General features: G+C 28.4%; 16 protein-coding genes across 16 annotated transcripts; 6 read left to right on the forward strand and 10 right to left on the reverse strand. All coding sequences in view use genetic code 6, as the record gives it.

The window, feature by feature from the left end:
* Positions 1–1,090: 1,090 nt before the first annotated feature.
* On the forward strand, positions 1,091–2,449 carry SS50377_22310 (NLI interacting factor-like phosphatase domain-containing protein; the record flags this gene model as incomplete). Its single annotated transcript, XM_067906200.1, has 1 exon — positions 1,091–2,449. One exon carries the CDS (start codon positions 1,091–1,093, stop codon positions 2,447–2,449), a length of 1,359 nt encoding a protein of 452 aa, XP_067765468.1.
* A 992-nt stretch (positions 2,450–3,441) lies between these two features.
* Positions 3,442–4,548, reverse strand: SS50377_22311 (WD40 repeat protein; the record flags this gene model as incomplete). Its single annotated transcript, XM_067906201.1, has 1 exon — positions 3,442–4,548. The coding sequence occupies one exon, from the start codon at positions 4,546–4,548 to the stop codon at positions 3,442–3,444; it is 1,107 nt and encodes a 368-aa protein (XP_067765469.1).
* Positions 4,549–4,590: 42 nt separating this feature from the next.
* On the forward strand, positions 4,591–5,895 carry SS50377_22312 (uncharacterized protein; the record flags this gene model as incomplete). Its single annotated transcript, XM_067906202.1, has 1 exon — positions 4,591–5,895. One exon carries the CDS (start codon positions 4,591–4,593, stop codon positions 5,893–5,895), a length of 1,305 nt encoding a protein of 434 aa, XP_067765470.1.
* A 13-nt stretch (positions 5,896–5,908) lies between these two features.
* Positions 5,909–6,547, reverse strand: SS50377_22313 (uncharacterized protein; the record flags this gene model as incomplete). The annotated part of the gene is made up of 1 exon (XM_067906203.1): positions 5,909–6,547. The coding sequence occupies one exon, from the start codon at positions 6,545–6,547 to the stop codon at positions 5,909–5,911; it is 639 nt and encodes a 212-aa protein (XP_067765471.1).
* Positions 6,548–6,593: 46 nt separating this feature from the next.
* Positions 6,594–7,703, reverse strand: SS50377_22314 (uncharacterized protein; the record flags this gene model as incomplete). The annotated part of the gene is made up of 1 exon (XM_067906204.1): positions 6,594–7,703. The coding sequence occupies one exon, from the start codon at positions 7,701–7,703 to the stop codon at positions 6,594–6,596; it is 1,110 nt and encodes a 369-aa protein (XP_067765472.1).
* A 57-nt stretch (positions 7,704–7,760) lies between these two features.
* On the reverse strand, positions 7,761–9,386 carry SS50377_22315 (uncharacterized protein; the record flags this gene model as incomplete). Its single annotated transcript, XM_067906205.1, has 1 exon — positions 7,761–9,386. The coding sequence occupies one exon, from the start codon at positions 9,384–9,386 to the stop codon at positions 7,761–7,763; it is 1,626 nt and encodes a 541-aa protein (XP_067765473.1).
* An 89-nt stretch (positions 9,387–9,475) lies between these two features.
* On the forward strand, positions 9,476–10,699 carry SS50377_22316 (Transmembrane domain-containing protein; the record flags this gene model as incomplete). The annotated part of the gene is made up of 1 exon (XM_067906206.1): positions 9,476–10,699. One exon carries the CDS (start codon positions 9,476–9,478, stop codon positions 10,697–10,699), a length of 1,224 nt encoding a protein of 407 aa, XP_067765474.1.
* Positions 10,700–10,712: 13 nt separating this feature from the next.
* SS50377_22317 (Ribosomal protein S11) lies at positions 10,713–11,171 on the reverse strand (the record flags this gene model as incomplete). Its single annotated transcript, XM_067906207.1, has 1 exon — positions 10,713–11,171. One exon carries the CDS (start codon positions 11,169–11,171, stop codon positions 10,713–10,715), a length of 459 nt encoding a protein of 152 aa, XP_067765475.1.
* Positions 11,172–11,224: 53 nt separating this feature from the next.
* On the forward strand, positions 11,225–11,662 carry SS50377_22318 (Transmembrane domain-containing protein; the record flags this gene model as incomplete). The annotated part of the gene is made up of 1 exon (XM_067906208.1): positions 11,225–11,662. The coding sequence occupies one exon, from the start codon at positions 11,225–11,227 to the stop codon at positions 11,660–11,662; it is 438 nt and encodes a 145-aa protein (XP_067765476.1).
* A 12-nt stretch (positions 11,663–11,674) lies between these two features.
* Positions 11,675–12,253, reverse strand: SS50377_22319 (Bromodomain-containing protein; the record flags this gene model as incomplete). Its single annotated transcript, XM_067906209.1, has 1 exon — positions 11,675–12,253. One exon carries the CDS (start codon positions 12,251–12,253, stop codon positions 11,675–11,677), a length of 579 nt encoding a protein of 192 aa, XP_067765477.1.
* A 40-nt stretch (positions 12,254–12,293) lies between these two features.
* On the reverse strand, positions 12,294–13,661 carry SS50377_22320 (uncharacterized protein; the record flags this gene model as incomplete). Its single annotated transcript, XM_067906210.1, has 1 exon — positions 12,294–13,661. The coding sequence occupies one exon, from the start codon at positions 13,659–13,661 to the stop codon at positions 12,294–12,296; it is 1,368 nt and encodes a 455-aa protein (XP_067765478.1).
* Positions 13,662–13,775: 114 nt separating this feature from the next.
* On the forward strand, positions 13,776–16,160 carry SS50377_22321 (WD40 repeat protein; the record flags this gene model as incomplete). Its single annotated transcript, XM_067906211.1, has 1 exon — positions 13,776–16,160. The coding sequence occupies one exon, from the start codon at positions 13,776–13,778 to the stop codon at positions 16,158–16,160; it is 2,385 nt and encodes a 794-aa protein (XP_067765479.1).
* A 32-nt stretch (positions 16,161–16,192) lies between these two features.
* SS50377_22322 (uncharacterized protein) lies at positions 16,193–16,738 on the forward strand (the record flags this gene model as incomplete). Its single annotated transcript, XM_067906212.1, has 1 exon — positions 16,193–16,738. One exon carries the CDS (start codon positions 16,193–16,195, stop codon positions 16,736–16,738), a length of 546 nt encoding a protein of 181 aa, XP_067765480.1.
* A 498-nt stretch (positions 16,739–17,236) lies between these two features.
* On the reverse strand, positions 17,237–18,334 carry SS50377_22323 (uncharacterized protein; the record flags this gene model as incomplete). The annotated part of the gene is made up of 1 exon (XM_067906213.1): positions 17,237–18,334. The coding sequence occupies one exon, from the start codon at positions 18,332–18,334 to the stop codon at positions 17,237–17,239; it is 1,098 nt and encodes a 365-aa protein (XP_067765481.1).
* Positions 18,335–18,569: 235 nt separating this feature from the next.
* Positions 18,570–19,583, reverse strand: SS50377_22324 (Transmembrane domain-containing protein; the record flags this gene model as incomplete). Its single annotated transcript, XM_067906214.1, has 1 exon — positions 18,570–19,583. The coding sequence occupies one exon, from the start codon at positions 19,581–19,583 to the stop codon at positions 18,570–18,572; it is 1,014 nt and encodes a 337-aa protein (XP_067765482.1).
* A 58-nt stretch (positions 19,584–19,641) lies between these two features.
* SS50377_22325 (Kinase, CAMK CAMKL) lies at positions 19,642–21,207 on the reverse strand (the record flags this gene model as incomplete). The annotated part of the gene is made up of 1 exon (XM_067906215.1): positions 19,642–21,207. The coding sequence occupies one exon, from the start codon at positions 21,205–21,207 to the stop codon at positions 19,642–19,644; it is 1,566 nt and encodes a 521-aa protein (XP_067765483.1).
* Positions 21,208–21,219: the final 12 nt, after the last annotated feature.

Raw genomic sequence — 21,219 nt, forward strand, 5'->3', positions numbered from 1 at the left:
AGTTGTGAAAGGGATAAATAAAATATTTACATAAATAATTATATAATACTATAAAAATAAATTTCACCAACAGAAATTATTGATCTCTTGAATTAACTTATGAACACTTGATATATTATTTTTCATGGAACTATTTTCTAAATAATATTAGGCAATGTTTAAGATTTATCCCTCATAGCTAGTAATTTTGTTATCTTATTTCAAAAAATTAATCTTATTTTGTAAATTATAGTTATCAATAATTATATATTATTATTCAATATATGCAATCTTTCCATCAAAACTTATTGAAAAATCATTTTTAACAGGGATAAATCTGAGAGAAATGAAATCAAAAACTTCTTATCTGTTGATGAGCAGGTTCTAAATTTAACAGTCAAATCTACCTTTAGCTTATGCAATTTTAACAATTTTTCCGTCATAATACTTGAATATCTCTTAATTAGCAAAATATACGTTTTTATTAATTTAAAAAGAAAACTAAAATATAATAGGGATCTTTGATTTATCTTATAAACTAATAAGCTAATTTGCTTCATGTATATACAGAATACTATTTATTACAATAATATTCTATATTTTCGTGGAAGTAGTGAATATAATTTACTTTTGTGTGAAAATTTTGTTATTTTAAAAGGTATATAATTTCTTGTTATATAGTATCGGTAGCAGATAAGTTTATCCAAAAAAATTTGTGCTAAAAGGTATATTGTGTTACAGAAAATTTGTCATTTTTGTTGTAATATCTTGTATATTGAATAATAATTAAAAATTATTTTTGACATTTGGAGAATGAATTTCTTCCAAAATAAATGGGTCCATAACAGTTTAACTACAATTAAAAAATACGACCTAGCTTATATTAATAATAATCAATTATCTTGGGTGATGTTATTATTTCACTAATTATATTATAATAAATTTTTGCAATTAGGCAGTGAAGTTATTTATTTATCTAGAGGGAATTTTTATTAACTATAATAGTTAGGATCGTTTAATTACTAAAAAGCTACAACCATATAATAGTTTTAATTTTTTAATTTAATATTTTATTCTTATAATATATTATACAATATTTTTATTTAGTAGAATGTAAAGTAGGCATTGCAAACATTTACGACTTAGAAAATAGTCTAAAATTTGTATTAAATGTGGTGAATAAATAAATGATGTAATTATTGACAAGGATTATCATTTAAACTAACAGATGAGTATTTATGAGAAGTTAAGTTTAATGAGTAAAACTATTCTTAGATTTGAGCAATAAGTTAAATAAAATAATAAAATTTTACTATTCTTGGATATTGATGATACAATACTTCACTGTGAACCAGGAATTCCAAATGAAAATTGTATATCTGGTTATATTATTAGAGAATAATTTGAATCACTAAATCAATATTATTTGTTACTAAAATAATATCAATATATCTCGTTTGAACTTTGTAGACTAAATATTAATGGATAAACATCATGCAGTAACTATTATTTTTCAATTCGGCCTGGCTTTTTAGATTTCATTCTTAATAACTATCAAAAGCTTATCATACTAATTACAACTACAGGAGTATATGAGTATGCAAAATAGATTTGTAAGATATTAGATCCATAAAATATATTATTTGAGAGAATTACTGCACGCGAAGGATAAAGTACTGGTGGTTAATAAGGTATTGTTGTCCCAGATTAATCCACTATATTATCTTAAACATAAAATTAATACTTAATAGATCGCAATATAAAAACTATTGATATAATAAAAGACTCATAAATATTACTTAATAATTATTTAATCTTTGATGATTCTTCATTTCCTTGGTTTAATAGTAACCCTCCAGAATAATTCTTTCGATCCATACCATACACAACTTCAAAAATTACTACAAATAATGACTCTTTTGCTCAATCATTTCTTCCTTTAACCTAGGAAAGGTCTTTTATTGCTCCTTTTATCGACTATGCTGCTTATTACGAGTAATAGATGCTTACACTTGAATATATTATCAATTAAGATCGAAGATTGTCATATTATCAGGGAAAAGTATTTCGAGATTGTGTATTTTATTTTTAAAGATAGTGCCCTTCTCTTTATTAAGAAGTAAATGAAACAAATAATGAAAAATTATTAATGTTATAGTATATTATAAACGAAACTGCTTAAATAGATTTGCGTATATTAACTGTATGGTAATTTGGAGGAACTGTTGTGAATCAATTTTCTAATGCTGTAACTCATTTTGTAGTTAATAACAAATAGTCAGATTAGTGTGTTAATTATGTCAATGCTAGTTGGATTAAATAGGATAGCCCAATTCTTACATTAAAAGATAAATAAGAATATGCATAAAAATTATTAGTTTCTTCAGATTATATTTTTATATCTGCATTTTTATTAAAAAGGTAAAATAATTCATTTTTAAATTAAGCAGTCTTATCAAATTTCTAATGATTAGAATCCTTTATTTTATCCTATTTTAATGTTATTAAATAAAATTAATAGCGATTCAAGCTGTTTAATTTAAATAACGTGTTTATATAATACCAAAATAATATCAGTATGCTTATTATATTATATTTATAAAAATAGTGAAAAGTATTACTTCATTCAAAATAGAAATATAAAATAATTTAATAAGGATAAAATATATTTCATAATAAAGTAAACATCAATAATCCTTATTATTTGAATAACTTCATATACTGAGTCAATAACATGTAAAATATTAAATTTAGTGATTCGTAATGTCATATTATCTATTAAATATATTTAAAATAGATGATATAGAAGCACCAATAATTGGGTACAGAATAAATCTAGGTTTGATTATTTTTAAAAAGGTTATGTATGTTTGGTTCATAAAACGAATTATGAAATGATTGATCGTTTCTAAATAATCAAATGTAAATTCATTCGATATGTAATGCTGGATACTAATGGTATCAATACTTAACTACGAACTATCATATAAAATATTACAATATGATATAAATAACATAAATTAATTCTTAAATGTTGTTGATTAATATAATTATAGTTATACTACTAATTATACATATTTTATTTACGTAATATGAATTATAAAAATAAATCGATTCCAAAGAAAACAATGAGTTTTTATGAAAAATTTATCATTTTCCTAGAATTGGATATAACTTAGTACTAGCAATTGATAGTAGAGTTTAAAGATAGAATGTATGAGTATTGGTTATATATACTGTTTTATTTTATATGCAACTTAAATTTTGTAATGGTATCGTATAATATCTAAACATTGCCAGAACATTATTGAGAATACACCTACAATTCGCAACATTATTATTATAAGATTATCTAAACAATACACAGTCCATTAGCTATCATAAAAAATTACTAGTAACTATTTTATTTTACCTTTGACAAAGAACTGGTAAAGCAATATTATACAATACTTATTAAATACTTCACTTATGCAGCTTAACGTCAGCCACAGTATAAGTTTTATCAAAAATGTAGCAAAAGCTGAGCTCATTCTCATTGCCTTACACGGACTCCAAATTGTAGCTCTTGTTCAACCTGGCAGTGTAATTCACAGGGTTCCCATTTGCGTTGAACAACTTAATCGATTTAGACGTATCCAGACCGATCCAAAACTGTGCGTTCTGAATTCCAGAGACTGAGCGTATAATACTTGGCAGCTTGTGCAAGGGCTGGTTAAGGTTCCTCAAATCGTACACGGAGGTGCCGTCAAGCGAGGATACCGCCAGCTGCGAGTTCTAAATGACGAAATCAGTAGAATTGTTCAGTTTGATAGTAGAGTAAACTTGGCAACGCTGGTCGACCAAACTGACGCCATTTTGGTGTAAACACGAGATCCCATTCACAAACGAGCGTGTTTTAGTCGTTATTTCGGGCATTTTTACGACATAAGAGAAATTCTAGAGGTTCTAAATATCGTAAATGTAAATACTCTCATTATTAGCCGCAAAAACTAGCTGATTTTGAGAAAGGAAATCCACCGATTGAATAGCACGGCCCAGCGAAAAAGAGTGCAAAAATGCGTCCGCTTCGTTGGCTCTCAGGTCGAAGAAACGCGCGTCCGAGTCGAGCGAAACTGATACAAGCAAATCATGGGTCGGGTGCACGGCGGCGTCAAATACTTCTGCTGAATGACCGTAAAAAGTATGCCTACACCGTGACTGCTAGTACTGCGTATCACGACTGTTCTTGTGGTCTTGTTTAGCTTTTTATAGCTCAACAAGCTTTAGGCAATTGTCCTTCCCACCAGATAGGATATAGCGGCCTCCTGCTGTGAAACGTACGAAATTGATTGGAAATTTGTGTTTATTCTCATAATACTGATCAAAATCTCCAACTTATGGAGGGACATTTGAAAAATGTGGCGGTGGGATAGTTGTCTATAACTACTGGATTGATTTCTGGATACTTAACTCTGTAAAGTTTGGTATATGATTATTGAGCATAGCGCCAGCTGAAAGTAAATCCCCCTGTGTAAAAATCATGTCATAGATCGTTTTATCCATTCGTGGAATGAAAACTTAAGCAATCATCAAATTAAGATAAAATAATATAAATCATTTCCTTTCATTTAAATGAATAGCTCTGAATCTTTAGTAGATTATTTACTTATAAATGCAGATGATGTATTTAAGACTAGTTTAAGTGATGCTATAATGATTAATAATAGCTAGTTTTAATTCATATGTACTTATACAGGAGAAGCAGAATAAATAATTAAGACAGAAATAAGTAGAAAGCTAGGTAGTATTTATGGTTCCATTCATGATTACTATCAAAATATTTCCGATTGTAACCTTGCAGCAGCAACTCAACTTAGAAAGCACCAGTAATTTTTTAATGAATTGGAAAAAGAAAAGGTTTCTATACCTCCTATGTAACAGATTAACTAAACAAAAATTTATAATTCTGCTTTGCAATTAGAGAGTATCAATCTACATTATTTCTAGCATCCAGCATCAGACTAATACATTGCAAGTAAGTTCAGATTAGCTCTTACTTCTTATAGAAATTGCCCTATTCCTCATATTACACTAAACGAATTCCCTCTTCTACTTAGCAAGTGTTATTAAGTAGCGTTAAAAATTTTCAATTTATTAAAAACATCATTTGCAAAAAATGATATCTCTAAGTTCCTTCTTCTATTGTCTGATGACCTATCAAGCCCGAATTCACCTGTTTTTGAAGTTTTTGTAAAATGGTACAAAACATATAGTAGTAATATTTTAGAAAATACGGATTTAGAATCCTATTTACTCAACGACAATATATCACTATTTGGACTCAAATAAATGGACGCAACTGCATCAGTTTTGCTAAAATTATGCTTTTTAGTCCTCTCTTAAAATTATAAGCTTGTTGGTTATGAAAAAGGAATGAAAAGTCTTGAAAATGTAGGTTATGATGTTAAAAATTGTTATTTTTTAGTTGAAAAATATGTGGAAGAGTTAGAAGACGGAGAAATTGAGCCTCTTTAATTTTTATTAGGTGAAAGTGATAATACAAAATTCCTCGACGAGGCATTTGAGACCGATGATACAAGAGCATTTTTAATCTTCCCAGCTATCGTAGATAGTTAAAATAAGCTTATAATGGAAGGAAAAATGGAGTTTTAGATTACGAAAAGTGGTTAAATCAAACCGGAGATATATGTAGAATCTGGATTTTTCGATGATATTAATACTAATAAAGTGCCTCTCAAATTTGATCATCAAAAAAACTACTAAGTTAACTTTTAAAAATTCTCATAGTAACTTAGAAATATCAAAGAAAAAATCAAAGGTCAACAGCACATAATAGAATCTTATAATTACTATCAGCAAAAGGAATACCATATTTCTTAGGACAATATACTTCTCCCAAAGTTCATAAATAAATGATTAAAATTCAATTTCACTAAAAATGCTTGATAAATAATCCAGCCAAATATCGAGCATCACCAAGAGCGCAGTGAGATGAACTCTTCTAGCTATGATACTTACATTTATTTGCTTTATGCATCTCCAAATTAGCCTGCTTTGATGAGAATTTTGCCCCCAAAAATGCATGCGAAAACAAATCAAAATCAATCAGTTTACCTTCTAAATTCTTACATTTCATTTAATGATATAACACCACATTTTCAAGGGTTGGATCCTTTGCAATTATAGAATCGACAAAATGTGCTGAAAAGCTAGTTTATATACTTACAAACGGGCATTTTAACTGATACAAATCTATGCTACTTCCCAAAGCAAAAATTTCGAAGAGGGGACCAAGTTTAGTGATTTCTATTGGTCTAAAGAGGTGGAAATTTGGGTCGTTAGGGTGTGGTTTGTTCCAATTTATATTAGAATCCAACACACAATTGACAGCACACTCATAGTCATTAGAATTCGGGAGAATGAATGCATGAAACTGAGCTACAATTTCACCATTTTAAACACGAATAGCACCGATTTCAAATGGAACTACTAAGGGACATTCTTGGTACGGTTATGCAAAATATGCTTCGAAATCTAGAAAAATATGGTTTCTCAATAGTTTGTTCATTAAAAGACAAGATATGTATATAAAGATATAAAAGTATATCAAAAATTCACTCGTTTTTTATGATCTACGCAATTTCACTGATTGTATAGTGGTATTCGTCTTCGTTAATAATTTTTAACATTTAGATAAAGCAGTTAGCATTCTATCTGATACTTTCCCCGAAATCTATAGTTCTCGCTTGTTCTCTCTGGTCATGATCCATTTAGTCAAATAAATAATTGCAAAGGAATAAAAAGTTCTAATTACACTATCTTATCCAATTTTCTGATTATATATTACCATTTGTTAAGTAAAATGATTCTTTATTAGCAACAATCTCGAAACCCAGAAATAAATCAAAAATATCAGTAAAAGTATCTGGGGATGATATTTTAACAGGGTACTTCTCAACTTTACAATCAATATTAGAGTGGAGATTTAAATTCAGTGACTCATCCATTTAGAACCGGAATGTCATTCTATATAGTTTCTAATGATTAATTGAGTTGTATAGAGGCTTTAGTGTAAAAATTGAATCAAAATCGACAGTTTTGAATCTTTTATAACCATAAAGCACAAAATCAGCAGGAGGTTAATCAATGAGCTAAGCGACTAATTCCGACATGTTTAGTTACGTATCTTGATAGAATACCTTTTTCTATATCTCTGAATAGTCAATATGTCTTCTTTATGCTGTTTTAACATAAATTAAATCACGTTTTTGATTATTTTAAATTTCTAAAATCTTGATTATTTAAGGAGTCTCAAGTGGTACGGAAATATTGAATTTAGAATATAAAATTTAGTTTGCAGAGAGCAATGCTTTTGCAAACTAAACTGTTACCATTGCATCAGAAGATAATGAAAACTAAATCAAGTTTCCTGGAACCTGGCAAGAAATAACAGTGTTATCCTTCACTTTATCAAAATCGTAATATATTTGGTTTCGACTACCGATATGGCATAAAATATCATCTGCTATCTGTGGAAGACATTATGTTCCAGTAAATGTTAGCAGTTTGTCTTCTAAAAGAAGCTAAACCTATCGTTCTACAGAAGGGTCGAAATAACTAATGAGATCTTCGATCTTAGTGAATTTTTTGAAAGAATTGAATGGTTAAATATCTGTAGAATTTAGAATTTATTGGATAGGTGAGTTTTGGAATTTTTTAATCATTTATTTTTGTTGGTCAAAAATATTATATTTATTATATAGAATATTATATTTTATAATTCATTCTAGCATTGTTTGAAATAGATCAATAAGTTTTTAATCAGGGTCATTTCGGTATGTATCACAGATAGTGTGTATTTTCTGTATATTTCCAACATAAAATAATCTTGTTTTGAGCTTGTCATCATCAAAAATTGTGTTTAGAAAACCAGAAACCAGCTCATAATCAAGATCTACTTTAATCTTCTTTTTCTTTGATTTGGATACCTTAGAGCTTTTGCTGGAATTACACCGTCCTTTCTAAAGCTCAGATTCTTCAATTTTCTAATAGCATTTTCTAGGGTATTGTACACTCAACCGCTCATTTACTTCAATCTGGCATTTCGAGTCCACTTTTGGAGGTTTTGGCACAGTCACCGGATGGTACTCTATTACTGTTGGCTTCCGCAGAAATTTTTTCCCCAATGCTTCATTTTCAAACTGCATAAAAAGCTACAATTTTGTCACATTTTCGCTCCCCGCGCAGCTATGTGATTTTCGAACCATTTTGACCTACATCGGCCGTTCAGCAGTAACCTCGGTATACTGCCGTTTCTAGTGCATTTCGACCGTTGTGCAGTCGCCATTGCTAAGTTTTCGGAGTTTTCCCTTCAAATCGACTTTTTAGAAACCAATTTTGTTATTTATCACTAAAATACGCATCAGAATGCTCAAAATCGGGCTTAGCGAATTATCAAATTCGACAATTTTGCAGTGCAAGCTGGCATCCAGGCAGCACACAACACCGCTTGTCTTGAGCTCTTTGAGCTCTGCGAGCTGGCGGCCGGACGCGAATTTTGCGAGGAATACGAAGAGCTCGCTGAGCTGAAAACGGCGGTTTTCGGTGCGCTGGAATTCGCCGAAAGAGGCTAAAATGCTGCTCGAAATGGGTGCCAGGTCCAGCGAGCAGACGGTGTTGATATCGAGGCCTTTTAAGATGATATGCTGAGCTGGAATGCCATGGCTGAAATTCGTGAAATCTGAGGTTTTGAGGTCAGTAAATGAGAGGTCCAGGAGGTCTAGCAGCGTGATTGACTTCAAGAGGTATTTTAGCGGTTTGACAAACTTTTTAAGCGGTAGATTTCTGAGCACTAGATACTTGATGTTGGGCTGATTAGACAGAAAATGGAAAATGGAGTGCATTTCGAAATGCGTGTTCATAAGGGTAAGTGATACTATACTGACTGTTGGGGCGAAGAAGAAATCGTCGAATATTTCTTGGGTCTAAAATAATTTTTCTGGGTTAGTCAGAAAAATTGACTAAAGATTTAGTATGGTAGTGAAATTAAAGTCTATATTGTGCTCTTAAGGTGAAAATGGTTTTTTAAATTCAATGTTATATCCAAATCTAGCACCAATATTAATATTTCCATTAAGGAATTCTTCGAAGCGATCTGCTGTAACCCCTTGAATTTATGTATACAAAAATTTTAAGTACTCCTCATCGTCTTGCTAGTATTAAATGAAATGTTGGATAAATTTGGAACTTTGATATAGTAAATATTTCAAAATATCAATTTAATCGAAATCAAAATATTAATCCACTACAATCCAATTAAATTGTAAAAATTACTCTAATGATCTTCCATAATTTTTAATATGAAAGTAATTTGCAGTTTTCTCAAAAGCATCTCTTATTGAAATCATAAATTCTATACATATTTCTAATATATAATAATCTATAACGTTGAATAAATATATACGAATTAGATATAATTATATTGTATTTGTAATTAATGGAAATTTAATAAGTAGTTCCATAATATTTAGGTGTTATAGGTTTTGTTATAACTCAAGCTATTTAACCACTAAGTTATCATTTTCTTGTTGGACATCTAATATCTACACCCTAATAATCGTCACTGTTTGATATCACGTCATATCAGTATAATATATATAAGTTTCATCATTGGACTTTATGGTTTGACATATTTTATCTTATTTAAGGTATAAACTGTTATTTAATCTTCAAATCTTTTGGATAATATAAATATAAGGCTATTCTTTATTAAGCATCTTGGTATTGCCGGTATTTAATTTAATATATTTTACTTATAGTATTATTATCGTTTTTACCCAACAATGAATATCATTTCAGTATCTCAGGGTTCTTATTATTATAGAGTTGTTAATAACCATATTTTGATGTTTATGACTTAATTGCTGTTTAATCCTAATTATTTCAAGGATTCACATGTTTGTATGGTTGTATTCTATTGGAAAAGTATTTTAATGTCAGAAAGATGATTATCTTTGTTTTATCAACGATTTTATTTGTCCGCTTTGTGTATATCTTAAATATGCTTATTCAAGGATCATTTAGTTAGTTTTAATAAGAAAGCGTAATGGGTTAAGTATTTCAATAACAATTTCCACTATTTTGGGGATTCTTTTATTCATATTCTCTTGATACAGGATTAATCAAAAAACGCAAATTTTCTAAAAAATATTCACCAGATTTAATAATTACTTTAATTTTCTCTGTCTTATATGTTTATTGTTAATTCATAACACGATTTGAACTTCATGAACTATAAATAAAATCTAATATTCTAATTATTTTATCGTATACATTTGCAAGACCTTTTCTTCCAATCTTCTATAGTTTTATAATCTATTTTTTAGATGATGCACCCATTATGAAAATTTTGATTAACAATAAGCTTTTTCAATTAATATAAAAGGAATTTGATTTTATCGGTTCCTCCTTTATCTTATTTTCTAAAGTTACCTTAGCTTATATATAAAATGTTGAGTTTGGACCTTTTGATGATCTTATTGTTATGTTTATTAAAAATGGTGCAATAGTGTTTACTATTATTATAGGAATGTTAATTAGTAAATTAGCAAACCCTACTCTTCATCGAATTAATTGCTATTTAAAGGATATTGAAAAAAATATTTAAAAGAAATAAGCATTTACACCTTATAATAGGAGTATTGAGAAATATAGTGAGTGATATAATACTTTAATCAGAAAGGCATGAAACGTTTACGCTTATGCTCAGCTACTTCCTCAGTCTTGATCACGTTGAAAGAAACGGTCTTAGAAAGCTGACGGCATTCACCAATGGTAACGATATCACCTTCTTTAACACGGAAGCAAGGGCTGATATGTGCGGCGATCTTTTTGTGACGTTTTTCGAATCTTTTATACTTGGTAACGTAGTGGAGGTAATCACGACGGATGATAAGGGTTCTCTGCATCTTGTGGGAAGAAACAACACCCTTGATGATACGACCGGTAATTTCAATGTCGCTAGTGAAGGGGCATTTCTTGTCAATATAATGACCAGTGATGGCTTCTTGAGGAGTTTCGAAGTTCTTGCCAATGCTCTTGTAAAAACGGAAAGCCTTTCCATTTTCACCTAACTTGGTATGGCATACCTGAGGTTGCTGGTGGTAGAAGTTTTCGATCAGTTGACCTTCCATCAATTGGAGTGGAATTATATAAAGGAAATGAAATATTTTTTATACTATATTATATGGGAATATTTAATGTATTTGTAAATTTTATAATGATAATTCCTTTGTATTGGGCATAGTTTGGCGCTGTGTTATGTGATATATTGATTACTGCTATTTCAATTATATTTGAATTGTATATAGCAGTGGGATTGGTAGCAGTTCATTTAATCTTAAAAATTTTAATCATTATGTTATTTTGGAAACTTTTTAGTATCAAGCTTGGTAACACATAGTTAAAATTTACAAAATCTTTAATTCAATTTATTATGCTCAATGTTATCTAACTTATGATTATATTCATTAGAATTATTGTCTACCTTTTAACACAATCTCTTGGTATAAAAGTAGTTGAGTAAGTTATAGGATGGATTGATTTAATCATTACTGTAGGATTTGATCTGTTTGTTTTTTAAATTTTCCTTTAAAATATCCGAAATTTAGCAGTGAAAAAGTGAGTTAGAATTTAGTCACTTAATTATACTTAAAATTTTAATCTCAATTTCTTCACAGTTTTGAAAGTCAATTTTAATATCTTTTTAGCCAAAAATTGCATCAATTTATGTTTTTTTAAGCTTCTTCAAAAGCAAATATACGCTTCTGATACGACCACTAGAAGCACCCTTTTAAACTTTTTAGAATTGTTTTAAAAACATGCGCGAGTACTTTAAATAAAACTCCATATTAATTCCTTTTAACTCCGTTATTCTTTACATTGTATTGATTGCATATATTTCTGCCTAATCAGCAGCTTTTTAGAAGAATGCAACACCAGTATTGTATCTACGACAGTTATCATATATCACTGCTAAATCATGGATAAATTAATACAAATACTCATATTCTCTATGATTCAAATGAACTTACATAGTAGTGTAATCTAATGGACGAGAGACTACTTAAAGATAATTTTCCAACACGGGAGGTCCTACATAATCAACAGGATTAGCAAAAATTTCACCATAATACTATTGAAGTTTTAAATCTTCCAGTAGATCGAATAACTCCATCAACAGCCCAGGCGAAAGTTGTAAAGTTGGTAGAACCATTTTATTAAACAAATAAAATACGTATTATTATATAAGATGCTCACTTCTATTTTAACCCCTATCTTCGCTTTCGCATCATATCATCAACTTAGTTTTGTTTCATTTGTTATAAGTCTTAGTTCAACTCTTTAACTTCAGTATTAAATTTCTATTCATTGATCCTACTTAGCGCTCTTGCTTAGACTAAATCTCCTTCCGCTTAGTTAGATATAAAATTACTATTCTTCGATTTAGACCTTACAAATTAAAATGCAGTAAATAGTTACTCATTCTGCTATTTCTTAGGATTGGTTAGTCCATGATTTTGGAAAATACGTTGCATATTGAATTCTGATGGTTGTATATTAAATATATTTTTAATCTATCTATCTGTTGATTTAGCTCTTGCTAGTTTGTTATCTTTCCTCGAAGTTTGCTAATTTTTAATAATTTAATTTTAGTTTTACTATTTTTGTGATGAGGGAATAATTGGAATCTTTATCTCTTTATGACTTAAGATTTTAATGATTTTTTATTAGTTGCTTTGAATATATTTTAATGCTTGTTTTTCTTAAGTTATTAGTTTGTTCTATTTACACTGGTTACCTTATTAAGCGTGTTATTTTTCTTGAGCCTCTATTTAATTAAAAACTTATTCATCTAATGTACCATTTGCTTCAGATAGTAGAGTAAAATTATTATTTTTGTTTATACTTTCTTACATATGGCATATTTAGTTATATTCTTACTTCTCCTCTATCACAGATCCACTTAATTCTATCAGGCTATCCACGGTGCTCAATGTTTGTGTGATCTAAGTTTGTGTTGATTGTTTATTATCAAATTCGATTCTGTTTTAATGTTTCCAGTCACTAGATCTGAAATTTAATTTTCCTACATTTGTTTGACTCAACCTAAATTCTTCTAATTAATCAGTAGATCCTGATCTTAGAAGATTATCGCAGTAATAAATTTTTGTTTCAATATCCTAATATTTCTTTTTTAATTAAGATCTTATTGAATCCATATCGTTTTCCTTAAGCAGGGTATCAATTTTTTAAGGTTAATGTTAAAATACTTTAGTTTATGATTAATTAAATTGTGGTGATATCAGACCCTATCTGCTAGATAAATGCTATAAAAGTCCTTCTTCCTAACATATATCTAAAATTTTACCTGCAAAATTCAGTAATTAATTAGAGGGTTATATTTTTGGTGTTATATTATGTTAAATAGAATGTGAGTTTTTTAACAAACACTCATCAATAATTGTTTCCGCTTTTTATTAATTTACAATCATTTTGTTTAATTGATTGTTCATTTGCTTCATTTAAAAATGTATATTATCAGATGTATCATTTGATAATTCAGCTGGATCTTCATTTGTAAGTCTACATATTTCATCTAGGGTAAAGATTCTGCTTTCCATTTTAAGAAATTGAGGGTTTTTATATTCAATATAAATATTCTTCTGATATTCCATATATAAATAATATTATATTAGTGATTATATAGATTTCTCTTTCCACGTGCCACTTTAATAATGCCAAAAACCTATCTCAGATATGAGCCAGATGATGTATACGGATTTATATCTTCTTCCCCTGGTACTCATTTTGATGCTACAGGTAAGTACTCTGTTACTGCAATAAATTCTGAACTTAAGGTTGCGGAGATTCTATCATAGAAAGTAATTTTTACATAAAATATGAAGTCTGATTATCAGGTTACAGCTTCAACAATTTTAACAAAGTAAAATTATATTGCTATTGGGTTTTCAAATGGTAATTTGTAGGTATTTTCATTAAATTCAAAAGAAATGATAGCAAATTTTGATTTAAATAGTTAAGTATTATCCATTAGAGATATATAGGATTCCATACTGGGAACAACTTCTGATGGTTCAGTTTATATTTTAGATTTAATTTCTTAAGAAATATCTCTTAATTTGAATAAATTTCATAGTGGCTGGTGCAATACTGCTGTAACATATAAAAATTATATATTGTCTGGAGGAAGAGATAGAGTTGTCAATGTAAGCTTAGCTGGCAAAAAAGTACAAGTTTTGGCGAATTTTACTAGTTAAATCAGAGACCTTATCGTTATTAATGATATTATTTTAATATGTTGTGATGAGTATAAAATATACTTATACAGTGACAATTTAAAGTACATTTAAAAATCTGATGCCGAAGGCGACGCTGATACTGATTAATAAGATAAAAGTAGCTAGATTTAATAACTTATAACTTCTACTAATTTATTTTAGGAAGTTGGTATTATAGTAAGAAAAGTATAAGAACCTATTAAAAAAATTATTAAAGGTTAAAATTTAGTATATCTTCTTTCTGATTCTAGTTTTTAGGTTTTAGAACTACTTTAAAATAAAACTGAACCATTAAAGATGTTTAAGGAAGGATAAATATACAGATCAAAAGAGAAGTTGGTTAGTTTGTCTGTTTCATTAACTTAAGATATATTCTTAACTACAAATAAAAATAGACTAATTTATTTTAATAATTAATTAGAAGAAAAAGCAAATTTTACACACGAGGGACATAGAGTTTCACCTACTTGTTCTGCACTTAATGCTGATGATACTCTATTTATGACGGCATCTACTGAAGTTAAAATCTGGAATGTTAGAAAATCTATTTGTATTTTAACAATTGAATTACCAGAGGGTGTTAGACCTACTAAATGTATGTTTTTACCAGGTAATGCTTATTCTTTATTATCTACTTCAACTGGAGTAATAATCTTGATAAATTTGCTGTCTGGAGATCTAGAATCTACAACATAGATTTCAGATAAGTCTATCACACATTTATAACTGTTTAGAAACACGCTGTTTACAGCTTCAGAAGACTGCCATATTAAATTTTTTTCGTTTTCGTAAAATTTTTCACTTATTTAAGAAAGAGAATTCGAATTTCCTTTACCTATTAAATGCGCACTTGTAACAGAGTTATATTTATTTGCAGCACTTACAGATGGTACAATAAGAGTGCACTTTTCTGACTCTTTAAAGTTCCGCTTCCAACTTTATGGGCATGCTCTCCCAGTTACACAGATGCGTATTTCATCAACGAACGAACGTCTTTTTACTATTTCACCTGACAAAACTATTAGAACATGGGGTCTAAATTTTGGTGAGTGTCTTAAAATGATTAAACTGGATGCTGGGGGTCGTGTCATAGATTTTTTAAACAACACCCATATCGCGTTAATCGGCTGTGAGGACGGTAAAATCCGCATGTTCGACCTTGATAGCTATATTTATGTCCTCGAACTAGGAGATGGACGCCATGGTGAGGACTATAGCCGAGGTCATTTTGGTTCAATAACAACACTTCTAATGAGCAAAGAAGGACGATTCGCAATTTCAACCGGTACTGATAATAGAATTCATCTTTGGATTCAAACGAATGATTTGGTAAGTGCTGAAGACGAATATAACAAGCGGGTCATGAAATAGACTGTTAGTGAAGAGTAAGGTAGAAAAGAGTGGGAAGGTCAAGTATCTGTAAATATTGACGATATGGATAAATTGGAAGAAGCAATTTAAGTATGTTCTGACCCTTCGGCTTATAAAATAGAGCTATGTGGGGCTCCATGGGAAACTTATTTAATGAATACTCTCTAAAAGCGTTTAAGGCGGGAAATTTTACCAGATTTGCTTCGTAATTTAGATTTTGAGAGGTCTATTTCACTTGTACAATTGCTACTCTAAATTATAGATTCATATAATTCAGATTTTGCAGTTTTTGCTATTTTAAGACTATTTAGGAACAATCTCTAACCCGTTTCTGGTGATAAACGAGTTATCTTATTAGGATCTTAGGTCAGATAGAAGTGTTTGGAAGCTTGCGATTAGTATATTGAGAAAATTGATGAGGTTTGCGGTACAATGATGGTAGAAAAGTGATATTATATATTATATTGTATATTCATGGGAAAATGAGATTAGAAGAATTATTAGAGTTTGTATCTCCTTTGGATTTCAATAAGTCACAAGTATAATAAATTATAGATTATTGTTTGATTAATACTGGCACCCTTTAATGTTAAATGTTAAAAAGTTTGCAGACAAACGACTCAGATGATGCTAGAATTTTTTTAAACACATATTTCACAGGTAAGGTCATCGAATATAATGTTCTAAAAGACTTGGTTCTTTAAGGATTTACTTTTGATAGTATTCCATTGGAATAAAGTAGTAATTTACTAACATCCATAGAGAAATAATAATTAGGAAAGCTTCTTCTAGAAAAGAAAAATGACTACGCAGGGTTTTACTTACTGACTATCGATACATAAAGCGAAGCAGAAGATGCATTTGCAATCATTGAGAGTATATATCAAAATAAAGAAAAATTATAACATATTTTAAAGTTAACTGAATTAATACTGAAGTTTAATAAATGTTATAATTATTCTTTAGAGTCGGATTTGTTCAATAGATGCATCGAAGAATTGATTATTTACTAAATTTAAAACTAGTGACCTAATATTAGTTTCCCTTTAAATTAAAAAAAGTATAAAATAATATATTAATAAAAATATTTATTATAACTCATAATTTGTAATACAACTCACAGACCTAATTTATATAATAAAATAATAATTCAATTTGAATAATTTATTATTACAGTTATTCAATTATCAAATTGATAAAAATATAGAGTCACGTAATAAAATAGTGGGGATATTCAATCTCTACGTTAAATATAATATTTTTGTCAATTATTGCATATTAAGAAATAGTAACCAAAGTTAATTATTTTTATTCTTGACTGATTTTTGAATTGAATATGAATACTTCAATTGTATGTACAAAGTTTCTAATAATAGAATAAAACATTAACATTTTTAAATATAGTTATACGATACCTGTGTTCAGTATTAAAAACTATCGTCTTGAATACCTATATAAGCTTAAACTATAACAAATTAATTATATAAACCAGTTACCACAAAATTAGAATACTTGTTGTAAAATACTCATTAAACAATATATAATTACCAGTGATAGGATAACAAGTATCCTAAATCTTAAAATTACTCGCAATTTCTTCCAAAAATATCATAATAAGTTTTATCTTAGAGCAGACTTTCATACATATTTAACTTTTACCTTAGATTGCATCCAAGTTATCCACAAAATCCGAATTCATTAGATTGATCAGCGTTTAGTAACGTTATACAAGCTACCTCAGAACAACTAACAGTACTAAGTATACGCGTGGATAGTTAGGTATAATTATTCTTGTATAATATCAAGTCCTACATAATGTATTTAAAAATAGTCTCATTAAATTTTACAATTTTTAATATGGCTTATAAGTCATTTAGTAACTCTGTTTTTTCAAAAGGATATAAAAGCTTAAATACATAATCATATTATAAGGATTGGGTAATTGCTTAAGATTATTTACATTTATTAACTTATTTTAGCAATAAATTGATTGTATTGATGCTTCCTGTTTTCGTAGCATAAAAAAGAGCTGAATTTCCATATTAATCCAGTAGATCTAACTATAAAGAATCATTTTCAATAATTGCTTTACATCCCTCGTACCAACCTAATTTTGCTGTCTCAATTAAATTAAAGCACTTAAAAAACTACAATGCTTAAATATTTTTATACAAAAAGGATGTTTATAATAGATCAAACAAATCAGCTTATTCCTTAAAAACTGAATAAAACTAATGCCTATGGTTTCTTATAGCAAATTATAAAGCACTTTCATTTTTTATAAATTAAATTTTGGGAAGAAGCAAAATAACAGCCTCATATTTATTATCTATAATAGATAATTCCAGAGCCTCTTCTAAATAATCTTAAAGGTTTGTATATTCTAAAATCAAACAAAAAATTGATTTTTTAAAGATTTCAACTGCCAGCGTTAAAGGAGTTTAATGATTATATGTTAATACGGCAAATGATGAGTCCGATTTAATAAAAGATTCCACAACTTAATAATTTTATTAATAAATAGCGACGAAAAATGGTTCTGGGTCGTAGCCTAATTATAAACACTGAATTTAGCTAATTATAGTAGGGATTAACTAGGTTCTATTGAATAAAACAGCAAGCATTAAAGGATTTGGTTAATCTTATAAAGTCATATACTACTAAGTTAAAAAATGAGTTATAATAGACTCTGCATTGTATCTTATTGCTAATGTTAGAATAGAATGTTTATTGTAAAATATTAACTACTACTTAGATTCTAAGGCAATAAAATAGTCCAAGATATCATTTTTTAATTATTCTAAAAATATATCCATTACTAAATGATATTATAATATTAAATGGAATATAATATACAACTCACGGTGCTGAACATAACGTTATTTTACTAAGTTACTCTACTTCAATAACATCCTTGTGAATAGGTTGATGTTTAGAAAAATAAAACTGTATAATCAGTGCAACTAATAATGTAAACCCAATAAGGCTTTAAATAGTATAAAATCCGTTAAAATATTAGCTAAGATATATTATTATTGATATATAACTAACTGGATTTATAGTAAATTTTACTTCTGTTAAACAGTAGTAGTTTTCATCTGCTAGTTTCATTTATTTTATTGTTTCTAGTGAAGTTTTATTAAAATCTAAGGTGTGAATAATTTTAATCGCGTCTGCCAATAATTCAAAGCAAATATATGTTACTTAACTTGTTAGAGAAGGTTCAAATAATAAATTCATGAACAATAGTGTGAAAATCATATTAAATATTTCAAAAGAATCTTGGAAAAATAATTTGTACTAACGCCCAGGATTTAAATTTTAGATTAAAACAGATCTAATTTCAGAAAATTTGGCATTGACTAACATGCTTATTATATCAAAGGAGCCATCTAGTAATATAATTGTCATTGATACAAATTTAAGTAGAATCCCAGCTGTCATCAAGCAAGAACATAAAATGTAAACTATAGAACTACTAATGCTAAACTAAACATATAACGAGCTTTATTAATTTTATAAATTATATTATAAAATTAAAATAATAGGATCTATTAAGGCCTGCATACCTTAGATTCTTGTGATATTCTAATTTTTCATTAAATGATAAATAAAGGAAAATGGTACTTTCTGAAACAGTAATCCTGAAATTATTAAACTAGTTACTTTTATAAAGAAAAAATTTATTTAATGTTGTTTTTCTTATTACAGAATTAATTTTAAGATAACAAATGGTTATTTAAATAAGGCATAAAATAAAGTATTAAAATAAATAAAAACTTTTCGGAACATTAAATATTCGATCTTTAATAGCTTATTGATTGCTGAAATCTAGTTTATTTAATATTATTTAACCTTAATTTTCTATGTCATTTTATAAAATAAAATATTAATTATATATGTATTTAATAATATAATTTCCAAAATAATTTCATTCTTATTTAGAGATTTAGTTAGTTTTTAGATTGTTTGATATTGATTCTAAAATAACATCTGCTAGTCTAGCAGCTTAATATTAAAACATTGTCACCTCTCCAGTTACTTTTCTTAAATCTAAAATATATTGTTGTTATCTTTTAGCATCTGGAGCTATGTAAAGACAGCAACCTATTATCATTTCATATTCTAAATAATTTGCAGGCTATATAATTCTTAAGCAAAATTAGAATGGATTTTTTGTTTTTGTATTCTCCAATCTTAAAGTGATCAAATCTTTTTTCTGCGTTTCATCATAATATTTATATGCTACTATATTTCCCATACGCCATTTAAATCCTTAAGTCTCGCACGTTTTTAATATATCTACCATAACTTCATGTGGTAACTTTTCACTTACAGCGCAAAGTTTTTGACCAAAAAAGAAAGCATGCTTAGATAAATTATCATCTTATTACTATTTAGCAAAAGTTTCATATGTAACACCTGTAAATTCGTGTATTTGTGATGGCAATTCATGAAGTTTTTAGATAGATTTTTCATATTCTCTATCATAAATTAATCTATAAGTTACACAATTAACGTTCTTAGTTCTTTCAGTTTTAAGTAATTCTTGCATTTTATCGACATTAAAATTAGTATTCATATATTAATTGGTTTAGTTAAGCACATATGTTTCATCTACAAGACCAAATTAGGCTTCATATCCTTAGTCAAATTAAATACGTAAATGATCCGGTAGGTTGACTTAAAACCAAGGATGTTAAACAACCATTTCAATGGTAAATCTTCTATCTACTTATACTTATAACATACCACGTATTAAATCTGCAGCTAAAGGTGGAACTGTTTCAGGGATTATATAATCTCCTGATCTAATTTTTCTAAATAAAGTCGGGACAAATGGATCGTCAAAAGGTAATTTTCCGACCAATAATGTATATAAAAGACAACCTGTAGACCATACATCGGCAGGACAACCTAAATACTATTATCCTGCTATAACTTCTGGTGCAGCGTAATTTGGTGAACCACAAGAAGTTTTTAAAAAATCACCTTCCAACATGATGTTTGATAAACCAAAATCTGTAACTTTCAGATTATTATACTTATTTATCATAGTGTTCTCTGATTTTAAATCTCTATGTGAAATAGTAACAGATCTATGCAGATAGTCAACTGCTGCTACAAGCTACTAGAAGTAATGTCTTGCTTACTCTTCATCTATTGATTTTCTTTATACTATGTATTAAAATAATTCACCATTTTCCGCAAGTTCTTAGACTAAGTAAATGTCTGTTTGTGTCTAGATCACTTCGTAAAGTTTGATAACATGAGGGTGCTAAAACATTTACATAATTGATATTTCACGATCAACTTTTGATTACATGTCCAATTATTAAATTTTTGCTTTTGATATAATTTTGATAGCTACTTCAATACCTGTAGCAATATGTATTGCTAGCTTAACCTTAGCAAATGATCCTGAACCAATTGTTCTGCCTAATTAGTAATTAGCAAGAGGATTTAAAGTAGTTTATTATTTCAGCTACGCCTACATTTATCAAATTAA

Source organism: Spironucleus salmonicida, chromosome 3, assembly GCF_000497125.1.
Source record: "Spironucleus salmonicida strain ATCC 50377 chromosome 3, whole genome shotgun sequence".
Lineage (NCBI taxonomy): Eukaryota > Fornicata > Diplomonadida > Hexamitidae > Spironucleus > Spironucleus salmonicida.